Source organism: Babylonia areolata, chromosome 10 (assembly GCF_041734735.1).
Source record: "Babylonia areolata isolate BAREFJ2019XMU chromosome 10, ASM4173473v1, whole genome shotgun sequence".
NCBI classification, from domain to species: Eukaryota; Metazoa; Mollusca; class Gastropoda; order Neogastropoda; family Buccinidae; genus Babylonia; species Babylonia areolata.
The window spans coordinates 7,125,913-7,143,412 of NC_134885.1; the positions used below are offsets into that span (position 1 = coordinate 7,125,913).

At 46.8% G+C, this 17,500-nt stretch overlaps 1 protein-coding gene across 1 annotated transcript in view; it reads left to right on the forward strand.

The window, feature by feature from the left end:
* LOC143286422 (potassium voltage-gated channel subfamily A member 1-like) overlaps positions 1–17,500 on the forward strand; it is a 191,728-nt gene that overhangs the window by 169,254 nt on the left and 4,974 nt on the right. The window contains exon 2 of the mRNA XM_076593983.1: positions 7,535–7,956. Coding sequence (XP_076450098.1) covers positions 7,535–7,956 — 422 coding nt within the window. The remainder of the gene's footprint in view (positions 1–7,534; positions 7,957–17,500) is intronic.

Genomic DNA, 17,500 nt, shown 5'->3' on the forward strand with positions numbered 1-17,500 from the left:
ACTGAGTCAAACTTGAGGGAGAAAGGGCGAGAGCGGGATTCGAACCCAGGTCTTCATGGACTCTATGTACTGGCTAAGCGTTTTAACCATTCTGCCACCTTCCTCCTTATTGATAACTACTAATAACGATTGTGAGGATGAGAAGAAGAAGAAGAAGAAAACGAAGATGTGACTGCTTTCCAGCGATTGTAACCTGACTGAATGACACAGGAAATGAATGATGTGAAACGATGGACAGCCGGCAGGCGGTTCTTTCCTGGCAGGCAAAATAACAACAACGTTAAAGAAGAAATGGAGGAGGAGGAGGATAAAAAGATGATGATGTGTATGTGTGCGCATAATTGAAGCTTAGTATTAGAGACAGAGACAGAGAGAGAGAGCCTCGGAGAGAGAGAGAGAGAGAGAGAGGTGCGTTTGTGTGTGTGTGTGTGTGTGTTTCTTTATTTATTGTCTTATCTTATTTATGTATGTATTTATTAATGGAAACACACACGAACCAGAAAAACACGGACTTTGCTTTCGGGCAAAAACCTGCTTATGTGAGGCAGGTGGAGGGGGGGGGGGGGGGGCGCTTTTCAGAACTGTCCAGAGAAAATCCTTGAAGCTGGGCCAAAGTGGTATGTGACTCGTGCATGCAACCTTTCGATTATCTTCCAGACCTCGCTGCGTCCATTTTCTCGAATAAAAAGTCAAGCGTTTGTGCGCAGGAAGGAAAAGGGACAGGGGGGAAAAGGAAAAGAAAAGAACCCCCGAAAACGGAGTATGGCTGCCTACATGGCGGGCTAAAAACGGTTATACACGTAAAAGCCCACTCGTGTACATGCGAGTGAACGTGGGGGGTGCAGCCCACGAACGAAGAAGAAAAGAAAGTTGAGAGGGTATTACCGAGACGGGCACGATGGCCGAGCGGTTAGAGAGCATTGGACTTTCAATCTGAGGGACCTGGGTTCGAATCTCTGGGGAGGTTTCGCCTGGTGGGTTAATTATTAAAAGGGTGGGAATTTTTTTTTTTTTTTCGATCTCCCAAGTCAGCATTAAGTGTAGATGTATTGGGTGTCGGAACCCCCTTCGTGTGTGTGTGTGTGTGTGTGTGTGTGTGTGTGTGTGTGTGTAGGTGGCTAGGTAGGTGTATGTATTAGAATATGTATGTAATGTGTGTGTTTGCGTATGTACATACGCATGTGTGTATGCACGGTAGCCAGTTGTATCCAACTCTGACCATCAGAACAGCACACTGCTGTCCCGATCATCAGGGCTTAGAATTTGATTGCAGTGGCGAGTGTCTTGCCTCAAGTTACATCCCCACTCTCTCGGCCAAGAGGCTTCACCAGGACAGTGAGCGTAATGTCATGCCCAAGTTAAATCCCCACTCTCTCGGCCAAGACGGCTCCAGGACAGTCGGCGTGTGAACAGTATGCACATGCGAAACATCAATTTTAATACATACATGCACGTTTAAAGATCCTGTAATCCATGTCAATGTTCTGATGCCGGTGGGCGACAGAAACACGAACGTAGCCAGAATGATCAACCCCTTTATGGCTGCCCACAACAGCGAGGTAGAAAAGAGAGAGAGAGAGAAAGGGAAAAAAGTCATACACGCAAAACCTCACTTGTACATGCAGAGTGAACGTCAGTGAGAGTCGATGTTGCCCACGGAACGGCACAGGAAGACAAACCGAAGGAATTGCCGTATGTCGTGTTTCCAGAGGTTCTGTTCCGTGGCATTTTCAGGGCTGTGTGTGCTTTTTTCCTCCTTTTTTTATTTTTTTTATATTTTTTTTTACATGTATTCATGAGGCGAAGAAGGATGTTTAGTTCTGCCACAAAGCTGTTGAGTGCATGCACGTTTGGGGGTGGGGAGGGGGTGGGTGGGGGAGGAGGGAGAGGGGGGGTGGGGGAGGAGGGAGAGGGGGGGGGGGGGGGGAGATGCGGGGGTGGGGGGTGGTGGTGGCTGGGGTAGTAGGACGCACGCACAGAATGCACAACTCGCACTCAATCATTGTCACCGACTGCTTTCTTCTCTCTCTCTCTCTCTCTCTCTCTGTCTCTCTCTCTCTCTCTCTCTGTGGAAAATTGTGCTGCACGCGAACGCTCGATCTTACTTTCTCTGTCTCTGTCTCTGTCTATGTGTGTGTGTCTCTCTCTCTTCGTCTTGCTGCTCTCTGTGTATCTCTTGTTTCTCTATCTGTTTCTGTTTGCCTGTCTGTCTGTCTGTCTTTGTCTGTCTGTCTCTCTCTCTTACAGTCCAATATCATCATCTTAGATGAACAGACTATGAATAAATAAACGAATATCTCTCTCCCTCCACCCCCTCTCCCTCTCTCTGTCTCTCTCTCCCTCCCTCTATGTGTGTGTGTGTGTGTGTGTGTGTGTGTGTGTGTGTGTGTGTTTTCCTTGCTCATATCAACAAAGGAAACCATTGTAAAAACAGTTCGCTATAATTAATCATTCCTGTATCAGGCAATTGAAATCCGCAGTTGGATATGTCGTTAACTGTGTGTCTCCTTTGTGTGTATGCATTGCTAAATGCCTGTAGTTAGGTGTTTTTCTGTTCCACATTGTTCTGAAGAAAGTGATAATTTTGTGTTTGTTCACTGTACCCCCTTCGTCAGGTGCCACGGCCTTTATTCTTTTTTTTTTAACTCACTCAGTACGGCCAGTCCTCTCTTCTCCTCTACACAGACCCCTCGGATGTCCAGTGGGTGTCTGAATGACCCAACCTTTAGCTTCCGTCGTCAGAATTGTGGTATTCTTTGTCGACATTCACCTCTTCGGTGTAAGAGCCTTCCGCTTGCAATATTTTGATGATGGTAATTGGGGTGAAACGCTGTTAACGTCGTCTCTTTCGCCGTTCGTATGGAGAGAGTTAAAAATGACGTTCGTTCTCTCTCTCTCTCTCTCTCTCTCTCTCTCTATGTGTGTGTGTGTGTGTGCGTGTGTCTGTCTGGCTGGCTGGCTGCCCGGCTGGCTGGCTGGTTGGTTTCCCATCTCTCTGTCTCTGTCTTTCTACTACATAATAAAATTACAACCTCTGTGTGTGTGTGTGTGTGTGTGTGTGTGTCTCAGCCACTTTCACAATCTCAAAATAAACAGTGTGTCCGTCCCAAACACTGTCCAGAACCCAATGCCCCTGATCACACACGTTGCTACGAAGTGTAAGAGCTGAGTTCAACGATGTACGACCAACCCCTCCCCACCCCCGACCATACCCCCCATCCATACCTCCACTCCGCCCGGCCCACCCCCACCCCCAGCCATCGGGTTTGTACCCATTATTATGTGCATTTCTTGCCATCTTATTCCCAGTGTGATGTCATGTAACTAGTGGGCGGACATCTTTTTTTTACTCCCTCACGACCACCCCACGCTTCCCCTAGCCTCCCCGACTTTTATTTCTTTATTTTATTTATTCATCAGTTTTGGTCGTGTTGTTCAGAGCTGGGGTCTTGGTGTTGTGGAGGTTTTTGTCAGTTGCTGGAAGGAGTTTAGTCATGGACATGTGTGTGGCCCGGTGACGGAGAGTTCTGTTCATGATAGTAGAACCCAACCTTCAACACCGTGGCTGAACACTGCACCACAAGCATGATATTCTCTCCCTCTCTCTCTCTGTCCCTGTCTGTCTGTCTGTCTGTCTCTCTGCCTTTGTCCCTGTTTATCTGTCTGTCTGTCTCTCTCTCTCTCAGTCTCTCTCTCTCTGTGCCTCTGTCCCTGTCTGTCTGTCTGTCTCTAAGTCTCTGTCTGTCTGTCTCTAAGTCTCTGTCCCTGTCTGTCTGTCTGTCTGTCTCTAAGTCTCTGACTCTGTCTGTCTGTCTGCCTCTGTCCCTGTCTGTATCTCTGTGTACATATATATATATATATATATATATATATATATATATATATATATATATATATGTCTGTCGGTCTGTCTGTCCAATACTGACAGGCGGGTACAGAGAGAGAGAGAGAGAGAGTGGTGAAGAGAGCGAGACTTCATAGAGAACATGCGGAAATGAGAGAGAGTTTCCGTTTCAGTTTCAGTAGCTCAAGGAGGCGTCACTGCGTTCGGAAAAATCCATATACGCTACACCACATCTGCCAAGCAGATGCCTGACCAGCAGCGTAACCCAAGAGAGAGAGAGAGAGAGATGGGTCCTGATCAGATAACAGCGGTAGTAGTGAAGGCGACATGGACATGCAGAATGTGTGATGTAACCGGGCCCCTCTCTCTCCTCTCTCTTGGCAAACGTGCCCGTGTTCTGTGTGCACAGAACGTGTTCGCAGTGTGTACTGGCTCGCGCCAACTACACCGGAATGCACTCATGCACGGCATCTCCCTCTCTGTGTCTCTGTCTGTCTGTCTCTCTCTCTCCTCTCCCCCTCTCTCTCTCTCTCCTCTCCCCCTTCTCTCTCTCTCTCCTCTCCCCCTTCTCTCTCCTCTCTCCTCTCCCCTCGCTCTCTCCTCTCTCCCCTCTCTCTCTTTCCTCTCTCCTCTCCTCTCTCTCTCTCCTCTCCTCTCTCGCTCCTTCTCTCTCTCTCTCCTCTCCCCTCTCTCTCCTCTTCTCTCTCTCTCCTCTCCCCACTCTCTCTCCTCTCCCCACTCTCTCCTCTCCCATCTCTCTCTCTCTCTCCCTCTCTCTATCCTCCTCTCTATATCTATCTCTGTCGCTCGCTTTCTGTTTTTCTTTCCCCCTATCTTCCTCTCATCCTCTCTCTCTCTCTCTCTCTTCTCTCTCTCTCTCTCTCTTCTCTCTCTCTCTCTCTCTGTTAAGAAATTTTCACAAAACAACTGCACAAATGGGGAAAATTGAATTGGAAATCTGGGTTCAACATTTCAAAGATGATTTTAGTAGTGGAGACGGTGGGCAGGAAGAAGAGGAGTCTGAAATCAATGCTTTTTCCGGCTGATGCTACTGTTTGTGACGATGATGCTACACGGCTGAACGCCGGGATAACTGCAGAGAAGGTAACTGAGGCCAGTCACCACCTTAGGTAATAATAAAACAGCAGGTATTGATGGTATTATCCCCGAACTCTTTAAGGCCTCAGTCAGTATTATCTTTTCTGTGTCTCTTCTCTCCCCTCCTCTCTACCTCTATCTGTGTTGCTCTCTTTCTGTTTTTGCCCCTCTTTCTGTCTCCCTCTGGTCCTCCCTCCTCCTCCTCTCCTCTTTCTCACTCTTTCGCTCTGTCTGTCTGTCTGTCTCGGTCTCTCTCTCTCCCCCATTGGTAAGATTTTGTTTTTGGAATGTTGTTTCTCTGTACCCCCTTCAAGAGGGGCCACGGACTTTATTGAATAAACTATCCGCATCCCTATCTCTCTCTCTCTCTCCCTCCTTCTCAATCTCCCCCTCTGTCTCTATTGTCTGTCTGTCTCTGTCTCCCTCTGTCTGTCTGTCTCTGTCTGTCTGTCTCTGTCTCTCTCTCTCTGTTGTTCCTCCTCCTCCTTTCTTTCTGTCACTCAATCTGTGTCTTTGTCTCTCCATTTCTCCCCTTCTCTCTGTACATCTCTCACTCCTTTCTGTCTGTCTTTGTCTCTGTCTGTCTGTCTGTCTGTCTGTCTCTCTTCTCTCCCCCTTCTATCTCTCCCTCTCTCTCTCCCCTCCCCCTGTCTCTGTTGCCCCTCCCTCACTTCTTCTCTCTGTGTCTCTCCCTCCCTCCTCCCCCCCTTCTCTCTCTCTCTCTCTCTCTCTCTCTTTATCCAGCTTTTCCTTCAGTTTCTGTCTGTCTGTCTATCTCTCTCCCATCTCTCTCTCTCTCCCTCCCCCTTCTCTCTCTCCCATCTCTCTTTCTCTCCCCCCCCCCCTCTCTCTCTCCCATCTCTCTCTCTCTTTCTCTCTCTCCCCACACCTGTTCCTCGTGTTCCTCTGTGATCTCTGCATGCCCGAATGTCCGTTTTGGGTCAGCCCGGCCCTTTTCCAGGTGGTGAGTGTCCGCACCACATGTCTCTCTGGTCTCTCTCCCCCCCACCCCCTCCACACACACACACACACAGAGAACTGACGGGCGAACGCATCTGTTGTATATCTGTGTGTCTTTCTGATTGCCTCTGCGCGCGTGTATGTGTGTGTGTGTGTGTGTTGGGGGGAGGTGTGTGTGCGTGCGCACGCGTGCGTATGTAACAGTGTGTGTGTGTGTGTGTGTGTGTGTGTGTGTGTGTGTGTAACAGAAAAATAATATATGGATAGATTGAACGATGGAATGAAACGAATTGTGAGTAATGATATTAATTTTCAGTTATGTCGGTTGGTATCAGTGTCAATGATGGAGAGCCGTTAAGATAAAAACAAAAGTTTTAAACGAAAAAAAAATCAAACAACTGAAGTGGCTAATGGTGGATGTGTTGTGCTCATCTTCTATAAGCAGATGGCTGCGTTGTGACCACCGTTTTTTAATATATATATATTTTTTTTTAAATCCTGCTTTCTATGTCACTGTGATCATCAAAGATGTGCGTTGTGTTGCTGTGGTTGTTTTATTTTGTTTTTGCTTAGATTTTTTTTTTCTCCATTTTACCACAAAAAAGGGGGGGGGGGAAGAAGACATTATACCTTCCCTGATGGCAGTAAAAAAAAAAAAAAAAGCATGTAAGACCTTAATCTGATCATTGTGCGATAGGTGTCTTTTAGTACCAACATGTTCGTTTTTTAGCTGTTTTTTGTTGTTGTTGTTGTTGTTTTTTTGTTTTGTTTTGTTATGTTTGTTTCTCTTTTTTTAGATTGCACTGGATGAAAAACAACAACAAAACAACAAAAACAAACAAACAAACAACAAAAAAACCCACCAACAACATTTGTTTGCTTATTCTTTTATCCTCAGAAATAAAAGTCAATTCATCTCTCTCTCTCTCTCTCTCTCTCTCTCTCTCTCTCTCTCTTATGTTTCGATGTTACAGGCGCAAATAATTATAGTATGTTTCACATGTACTTTGTTATGTGTTCTTATTGATATGGTGTGCGTCGATGCCACATGCTTAAATAATTATCATATGCATGATAATTATGTACTTTGTTTCCTGTGTACTGTCCAAACCTTGGAAACGAAAGACTGAGGGGAAGAGGGGCACGGTATCCCCCCTTCGCCACATGGACTTTATAAGCTAATGAGAAAGCGCCAGAGTGTAGCTTATCCCTTAGTAGTTTATTTTGCTTCAGTTCTGGTTTTTGTTTTTTTGTTTGTTTGTTTGTTTGTCTTTTGTTTGTTTTTTCCTTTCTGTTCCATCTTATCTGTTTTGCACCATTTTTTGCTCTGATTTGTCCCTACCAGGTCACTCACTGGAGCTTTGCAGCTAATGACATTGAACATTTTCAGTGTTCTCCCTCTCCCCCTCTCTATGTATGTACACACACACACACATACACACACACACACATTATATATATATATATATATATATATATATATATATATATATATATATATACACACACACACACACACACACAATGTATACCTTCCCCGATGACCGTAAAAGGCAACGGGAACCTGTTCAGACCCTTTAACCCCTTATTTTAACCACCTTGTGTCTGTCTGTCTGTCTCCTCCCCTTACAGCCCAAGGACATCGACGCCGTCGAGTCTCAGCGATTGGAGCGCATCCAGGCGGCACGACGCATCAAGCGCAGCAAGTCGGCCCACAGCCACCGGAGCTACTCGGTGGACTCGCGGGCCGAGGAGGAGACCCCGACCTGCCTGCCCAGCTGCTTCCGGGCCCACTACCAGCGCTCGGACCGCGACCACCTGTACCGCTCGCGCAATGACACCTCCGTCTCCGACTTCCCGTCGCCCGACTCCAACCCGCCGTCCTACGGGGAGGGGCCTTACCAAGGCGGAGGAGGCGCCGGTGCTGAGCTGCGCTCGCGCTCGTGGTCGTCCAACACCAAGAGCCTCCCTGAGGACAGCAGCCTGCTAGAGAGCCGGGACCGCGAGGAGCGCACGGCCCTGCTGGTGGACATTGGGCAGCAGCAAGGCCCCAGGTAGAGGAATTGTCATAATCATGATGTTGATGATGATGATGGTGATGATGGTGATAGCAGTAACAGCAAGGCCCCAGGTAGAGGAATTGTCATATTCATGATGTTGATGATGGTGATGATGGTGATAGCAGTAACAGCAAGGCCCCAGGTAGAGGAATTGTCATAATCATGATGATGATGATGATGATGGTGATGGTGATAGCAATAACAGCAAGGCCCCAGGTAGAGGAATTGTCATAATGATGATGATGGTGATGATGATGGTGGTGATGCTGGTGGTGATGGTGATAGCAATAACAGCAAGGCCCCAGGTAGAGGAATTGTCATAATCATGATGTTGATGATGATGATGATGGTGGTGATGGTGATAGCAATAACAGCAAGGCCCAAGGTAGAGGAATTGTCATAATCATGATGTTGATGATGGTGATGGTGATGATGGTGATGGTGATAGCAATAACAGCAAGGCCCCAGGTAGTGGAATTGTCATAATCATGATGTTGATGATGATGGTGGTGATGGTGATAGCAATAACAGCAAGGTCCCAGGTAGAGGAATTGTCATAATCATGATGTTGATGATGATGGTGATGATGATGGTGATGATGATGGTGGTGATGGTGATAGCAATAACAGCAAGGTCCCAGGTAGTGGAATTGTCATAATCATGATGTTGATGATGATGGTGATGATGATGGTGATGATGATGGTGGTGATGGTGATAGCAATAACAGCAAGGTCCCAGGTAGAGGAATTGTCATAATCATGATGATGATGATGATGGTGATGGTGATAGCAATAACAGCAAGGCCCCAGGTAGAGGAATTGTCATATTCATGATGTTGATGATGGTGATGGTGATGGTGATGATGATGGTGATGGTGATAGCAATAACAGCAAGGCCCCAGGTACTTGTGTGTGTGGGAGTTGGGGGTGGGATGCGGGGTGGGTGTGGGGGTTAGAGTGGTGGTGGTGGGGTGGGGATTTGGGGGGTGTGGGGTGGGGGATGAAAGTGTGGTGGATTGATTATATTAATTTTTGTGATGGTGGTGGTGGTGGTGGTGATAACAGCAAGACCTCAGGCACTGGAGTAGGCGTGTGGGTGTGGGGGAGAGAGATAATTCAGTGGAATGATCATAATCATGATGATGATGATAACGATTACAGCAAAGCCCCGGGTACTGGAGTGGGGGGAGGGGTGGCGTGGGGGTATATAGAATGCAGTGGAATAATCATAGCCATGATATCAATGATAATGGTGATAATAGCAGCAAGGCGCCAGGTACTAGAGGAGACGGGGGCGGGGGGAGGGGGGAGAATGCAGTGGAATTATCACATTGATGATGATGGTGATGGTGACAACTATTGAAAGTAAGGCCCTTGGTATTACAGGAGACTGGGGGGGGGGGAGAGAATGCAGTGGAATACTCATATTAATATTAATGATCAGGATCAGGATCATGATAACGATAGCAGCAAGGCCCCAGGTACTGGAAGGGTAGTGTGTGTGTGTGTGGGGGGGGGGGGGGCGCTGGAGAATGCGGTGGATTGACGACGACGACGATTATGATGATGATGGTGATAACAATGAAATCGAGGCCCCAGGTACTGGAGTAGGGGGTGGGGAGAGAAGGTGGTGGAATACTCATATTGATGATGATCGTGGTGATGGTAAGTACAATGAATGCAAGGGCCCCAGGTATGATTGGAGACGGCGGAATGTGGAGTGGGGTGGGGAGAAGGCATGGAGAGAAAGCAGTGGAACACTCATAATCATGATTTTTAACGATGATGATGGTGATGATAACAGCAAGGTCCTGGGTAAAGGAGGGGGAAGTGATGGAATGTTGATGATGTTGATAATTATGTTGATGATGATGATGATGATGATAACAATAACATCAAGGTCACAGGTCATGAAGGAGAGAGGGAAGTGAAAGCAGTGGAATAATCATGATCATTACTATTAACCTCTTGACTGCCAAGCCCACAGACATTAACGGGCATAGTGACGCCACTTATGACATCATTGAAACAAGGAAAATAACTGTGGGGAGGCTGAAAATTTACACAAAAGAGCGCTATGTATCTAGACCATTTTTCTCAGTTTGGGGGGCTGACTGTTTCGGATATTGTTATGACTTGAAACATCACTTTCTACTATTTGTTTTGTTGGGTTTTTTTTCCTGGCAGTCAAGGGGTTAATGATGATGATGATGATGACAGCAATGCCCCAGGTTCTAGTGGAGGGGGGGGGGGGCAGAAAGCGGTGGAATATATATTAATATTGTTTAATGATGATAACAATAACAATAAGGTCCCAAGTAAAAAAAGGGATAGAGACAGCAGTGGAGTGATGATGATGATGTTGTTGATGGAGATGTTGATGATTATGATAGCATGTACAGCAAGGCCATAGGTAAAGTGGGGGAGAGAAGTGAACTAATGATGATGATGCTGACGACGACAACGACGACGACGACGATGATGATGATGATGATGATGATGATGATGATGATGATGATGACAAAAATAAGTTGAATAACAATAATGATTAGACACATAAGGTTATACATACATGGACATACTGGCATAAGTGTACCTATTACTAGTTCGACTAGTACTACTACTGCTACTGGTGATGATGATGACAATGACAATGACACAGACGCTCACACATAGAAAGTTATACATACACTTACATGTATAAGTACATCATACACGAACAAGCGCGTGCACACACACACACACACACACACACACACACACACACACACACACACACACACACACACACACACACACACACACACACACACACACACACACACATGAGTATGCCCAACGCTCAGCTCATATCATAGATTGACGTAAGTTTACAGCTGCGCCAACAGCGAAGTGAGGCCAGTATTATCAATGGTTTCTCCATCGCAATGGGAAATCATTTACAGCTTTGTCTTTTGTGAAGGACTGTGACTCTCAAACTAGGAAGTAATATTGCACTGGCTCTTAGTGCTGCAGCCTTTGGGGGGGCTAGCTGGCCTTTGAGAACCATCCCCAACGCCGACTGTCCTGAAACTCTCTCCGCCGAGAGAGTGGGGGATGTAGCGTGGGCAGGACACTCTCCGCTGTAACCAGATTCCAGCCCGGATCGTCAGGACAGCAGTTGCCTCCTCTGCTGTTCTGATGGTCGTAGTCGGACACGACTGACTATCACAATGTGCACACACTCGACCAGCTAAAGAACACAGTAGTCAATAAGAAGGGAGAAATTACTGTTCATGATCTTCTTCATCATGTATTGTGTTGTATGCTTTTGTTTCCCCTCTTGTCACAACATGATTTTTGTGTGTGAAAATTTTGGGTCATTGCGCTCCTTTCTCGGGGCGAGCGCGTCGCCACAGCACAGCGCCACCTTTATCTTTATTTCTTTTTTTTTTCTTCTGCAAGTGTATTTTGCTTTCCTATCGATATTGATTTTGGTTCTTAAAAGAAAAAAAAAGAAAAGAAAATATTACCATTCGGCCGTCGCACACGTCGCTTTTCTGCTTGTGTAGTAACATCAGTCAAAAAGTCTTTCACATTATCTGTCCATGCTCGGTGTGGTATGGTCTCTGGGTGTTGTTTTTGGAACAGATGTGACGTAGCGTATATGGATCAGTCCGCACGCTTTGACGTGTCCTCGAAACCTGAAACTGGAAAAGAATGTTGATAGTTAAGTGTGCGTGTTGTTTACAAGGTTGGTTTATTATTTGCACACTGTTAAGATATTTAGCTATTTTATTGAACTGTCCGGTCGTTTACTATTTTTTTTTATTAAGTTTTATTCAAAGGTTCAGCTGTCTACTCTTTACATGTTTGATTATTTACGTATTTCATTATTTATTGATTTTATTGTACACTGCATCTCACCCCTTCCCCCACCACCGTCACCTCCCCTCTCACCTCTCCTCACCCCCACCCCACAAAAAAGGAAAAGAAAGGTTGCTGTGTCGGTGCATGCATTGAATTAGCGTGGTAGGAGCTGGAGAGTGCAGTTTGCGGTTGGCTTTTTCTTTTTTGTCCCATGTACGATTGGGAGTATTTCCGTATTATACGGATTTCCGTACTCGTAATGTTTTTTTGCGAATATTTTACTTTATTTTACTTTCTTTCGGTATTTAGATAAGAACTTCATAACGAAATCAGACAACACTCCCATCCTATGCTTATTGCATGCTGTGTTCTGTTTGTCCAGCAGCAGATTAGATGAGCGTTCCTTTTAACATTCCTTGTCGAGTGGTTCTTTTGACATTGTCTTGGGTGTTTCTTTTTGCATTGTCTTTGTGGGAAGTTGAGGGGGTCTGTGGGAGAGGGACATGTAAGTAAAGGGGGCTGAGTGGGCTGCGGAAATGTGGTTTCTTCTTCTTCTTCTCCCTTATCTCTTTGAAGTGTCGCAGGCCAACGTTGGGGCGCCGCGCAAAACTGTTCGCCAGGTCTGTCGCTTTGCTTCAAAAGCCTGGGTCTGTGCAAAATGTTTCCCTCTCTATTCTGCAATGTTGTCGGTCCATCGTTTTGTTTAGGTTGGGATTTTTTTCTCTTGTGTGTGTGTGTGTGTGTGTTGTTGTTGTTGTTGTGCTGCTGCTGCTGCTGCTGTTGTTGTTGTTGTTGTTGTTGCTGTCTTCCACTCCCGTCTCGCTCCCTCAACAACAGTTCCTTGGAGGACTGTTTTACCGAGGCCGTTAATTTGGATCTTATTATGGCTAAACCAAAGTAGTTTCCTTTTCATAACTGGTGTCAGAAGCTCTTCATCCGGTCCAGTGTGTTGCCTGATGGTGTGACGCTCACAGTGTTGCTCATTGGTGACGTGATCAGTACATCCGATGTTTAGTATCTCGGGATAAGGAAGGACCCCGTTTCCATGGCTTGAAATTTTGGTTTAAACATCTTTTAATATCAAAGAAACAAGGTGCAATACAGCGTTCAATTAAGAAGACTTGAGCAACAACAAGCAGGAGCTTATATCGTGCTCGTTCATATGTAACAAGCAATACACAAACGCAATGGCGAAAATACACACATTATTTGACAATGAAAAGAAGGTTGAAGTGCGAGACAAAACTAAACTAAACAAGAAAAACAACAACAAAAAAACACACAAAAACCCAAAACACACACAAAAACCCAAACTACTATTACCGCAACTACCACTGACAACAACAACAATGAAAATATTAATGATAATACTAATACTAACATAGTAGCAACAATAATAACACACTGGAAAGTGAACATCACCTAAGGAGTAAAGTAATGGGAGAGGGAGAGAGAGAGAGAGAGATTACAGAGGGAAACCGGGGCCATTCGTCAAAATAACTGTTCACTATAACTGCAGAGAATATTTCATTGTGAATCTTTTAAGACTTGAATCTTTTTGATATGTCCAAATTGAAATTTTCTTTTACCAAAACCGCCGTGAGGGTCTATGTCTCATGTGTGTATATATACAGGAAGTTCCGATGGAGTATAATTATTATCAGCGCACGTGGAGCGTCTGACCTGATAATGTCCTTCCATAATGTGTTTTTTCCGGGGGGTAAGGGGGATTAGCGTGTGTATGTGTGAGGGGGGGGGGTGTATGTTATATTTTATGTGTGTGTGTGGTTGTGTAGTCGTCTAGTTGGTAACACAGCAAGTAGCGTTGTGTTGGTGTGTGTACCCTCACCCACAACCCCCTTCTCACACACCTATCTCCCCTCTCCCGTTTCTTTTTTTTGTGCCAGAACGAGTTGGTTGATTGCGATTTCTCCTTGTTCATCTCTCTCTCTCTCTCTCTCTCTCTCCCCGTCCGGACCTAAAAGAGACCCTCCCTTCGGGGGTGAAGAACAGAAAGGAGGAGTCTGTGCTGTGCAGACTGCGTACGGGGCACACTTTTTTTACTCATTCTTACTTGTTGAAGGGGGAGGAGGCCCCTCGATGCATTCCCTGTGACGAGCCTCTCACCGTGAAACACGTGCTCCTTGACTGTTGGGATCTGCATGACGTTAGACGCAGACATTACACGGCGGTTTCTTTGAAGACTTTGTTTCGTGATGTCCCTCCGTGGGCGCTGATGGACTTCTTAAAAGAAGTGAACCTTTTTAACCAGATTTGAAGGTTTTAAACTATGGAAGGTTTTTTTTAACTTTGGAGTGGAAAGTTTGAAGTGGTGACTCGTTTTAATTGGTTGTTTTTTTTATCCTTGTAGTAGTTATTGACGCGGCGATAGCCTTGAGATGGCCTTAGTGGTCGGCGAGGCTCTAAGCACCATAATTTCATTTCATTTCTCTCTCTCTGTCTCTCTGTCTCTCTCTCTCTCTCTCTCTCTCCCCCCACCCACACTTACCCGTGGGTACCTTTTATCTTCTCAGGTAGCCCTGTTTGAGTGTCTGTTTTGTGCCGTGTAGGCCGCATCAGTGCTCGTGCGCGTAAATATGAAAATAATACGTGTTGTTGAAAAGCTCGGATCGTGATAAGTTCTCGCGTGTTTGAATATAAAGAGTAACATTATTAAACGTAGAGACCGGGGTGGGTTTTTTTTTTTTTCTCTCGTCTGTTCAGACATGCGTGTGCGTTTAAATATAAAATACGCGTTATTTAAAAGCTCTGATCGAACAGAGAGTAACATTGTCAAATGTAAAGATCGTTGTCTTGTTGAAAACAGCAGCGAAAAATGAAATTAAATTACATTTTTAAAAGATCATAAAAAAAGGGGGGGGGGACTGGGACGCACATTGTCAACGCCGTCCGCAGTAACCTCACGATCCAAAGCACACCAAGTCTTCATTACTACCTTCGTGAGATAAATGAACCACTTGTGCGTGCGCTGGGAGATTGGGGAGGCGGTGGTGTGGGGGTGGAGGGGGACATGTTCCCGAAAGTGATCTGTTTGCTTCATCATCACCTGTTATTTCCACCTCACCGACTTCATTGATTAACCCTACACCCCACAAAAATGCTGTTCGCGACATGAACCCCCGACAACAGAACAGCGACCACCGCGCACATTCCTTACACACGTGTGTGTGTGTACGTGTAGTGTCAATAATGATGATGATAATAATAATAATAATAATCGTAACAATAATGGCTTGCCCCTGACAGAACAGAAGAACACACATAATATGGAGCAGCCGTCCGGCGGCAGCCTTTAGAGGGAGTGGACCCGACCGTGCATGCGCAGCGCAGCCCATATGGTGATGTAAATGTCATAGCAATTTCTGAACGACCGTGTAACGACGGAACGGGGGAGAGAGACTGAGAGAGAGAGGGGGGGGTGGGAGAGGGAGAGAGAGGAAGGTTAGAGGGAGAGAAGGGCGGAGGGAGAGAGAGAGGGAGAGAGGGAAAGGGGGGGGGAGAGAGAGATATATACATAGAGAAAGGGGGAGGGAGGAAGGGGGCAGAGATAGAGAGAGAGAAAGAGGGGGGGGGAGGGAGAAATAGGAGAGGGGGGAGGAAGAGAGATATATACATAGAGTAAGGGGGAGAGAGGAAGGGGGCAGAGATAGAGAGAGAGAGAGGCGGTGGGCGGGGGGGAGGGAGAAATAGGAGATGGGGGGTAGGGAGAGAGAGGGATACATAGAGAAAGGGAGAGAGGGAGGGGACATAGAGAGAGACAGAGACAGAGAGAGACACAGAGAGAGAAAGAGCGAATTCTGAACACACAAAAGAGCGGCCTGCTTCCCCCAGCGGCAATCAAGCATGGCGAGAGAGGCATGCAGGCAGCTTGGCAGTCTAGGCACGGCCGGCTCGTAATTAGAGCAGCGCAACCAGGCATGGATGGATGGAGAGAGAGAGAAGAGAGAGAGGAGGAGGAGGAGGACTTTGATGCTTGCTTCAGTGGCCTGGCTTAGCCCCCGCATCACCAACCAATCACACACAGGACTATTATACCAACCAGCCTCTGCTGATGGTGTGTGTGTGCCGTGTGTGTGTTTGTAGTTTGTGTGTTGGGGTTAAGAGAGGGTGGAGGGGAGGGGGGGTAGGGGGCTGGTACCAGGGGGGGAGGAGTTGTGTCAGGGAGAGGGGGGTGGGGGGGTGGGTAAGAGAAAGGCTGGACCAATCAATTATTACAATGCAAGTCCTTTCTTTTCGTGATGGAATGAGTTAGGAGTTAGGTTAGGTGAACCTTGTGTTTAGAGGGAGTGGATGGTTTGGGGAGGATGGGGGGTGGTGGTGGAGGGATGGGGGGAGGGATGAGGTTGGGGGTTGGGAGAGAGGGAAAGGGGGGTGTGGTGGTGAGGGAGTGGGGGGGGGGAGGTTAGTCGGTGAATAATTGATGGCAGCACAGTGGCAGGAGCGAGCGAATCTTGCCAACATTTTCTCAGCGGTGCGGTTTGGAAACCGAGCTAGCTTCGGACGGACATGCGGACGGACGTAGAGGGAGGGAGGGAGGAAGGGAGGGACGGAGTGAGTGAACACCAGTAGCAGCTACCAGTGTCATTTGCCCCCTCACCCCTACCTCCGCCCCCAACCCCTCCTCCTCCTCCTCCTCCTCGTGCGAGGCTTTTTACCCATCCTGGAGAAACCGAGAGAGAGAGACAGACAGACAGACAGAAAGGAGGAACAGGAGGAGAAGCAGCGAGCCCGTGGAAGATCAGTCGTCAGTCGTCAATCATTGGGTGCCACAAGGCTACGCGTGTTGTGAAACTGAAAACCGGGTCAGGTGTCGTAGGAACAGAACCCCCCCCCCCCCCACACCCCTACTCCCCCTCCACCCCTCTTACCCCCCACCCCCCTGCCTCATCGATCGCGGATAGGTCACATCGATCGGCTCTAAGGTGTCGGGTAGGGTGCGGGAGGAGGAGGAGGAGGAGGAGAGGAGAGAGGGTGGGACTGAGGGGAGGAGTGAGTGAGACGGGTGAGTGATCGAATGATCCCGGACCTATCGTCAGAGTGTGATCGTGTTTCTGGCAACAAATGTGCTGGATGCGGCTGCTGCGACCACGACGACGACGACGGTGGCAGCAGCAGCAGCAGCAGCAGCATCAGCATCAGCAGCAACAACTACAACTACATCAGTAACGTACCGCGACATCGTCAGTCGTCATAGGCCCAGCTATGGCCACTCTCGTGTCGGCCATTTTAGAGACGATGTAAGTAAACTGGTGGGGCATGATAGTTCTGTTTTCAGTTTGCCTTTGTTTTTTTGGTTTTTTTTTTTTTTTTTGGTGGGTGGGGGTGCGGCGGGGGAAACGGCAACAAAGTTGATTAATAAATGACGCCGGCGCGTCTGCACCGGATAAAAGTGTCTGATGTATACATGGACTGTTCAACAGGGTAATGTCCTATTTTAGCATCCTATTTCAACCTATCCCAATTCATGAAATCCACTTTTGAACTGAATCCATCAAAAGCGGTGGATTTTTTTTTAAAAGTTCGAGATGAACTCTGTGCTATAGGACTGCTGCAAAAGACTTTTTTTTTTTTCTTTTTTTTTTTTTTATACGAAACTTTGACATGAACTGTTAATCGGGGTGATGCCCTACTTAAGCTTCCAATTTCAACCTTTCGGAATACATGAAATC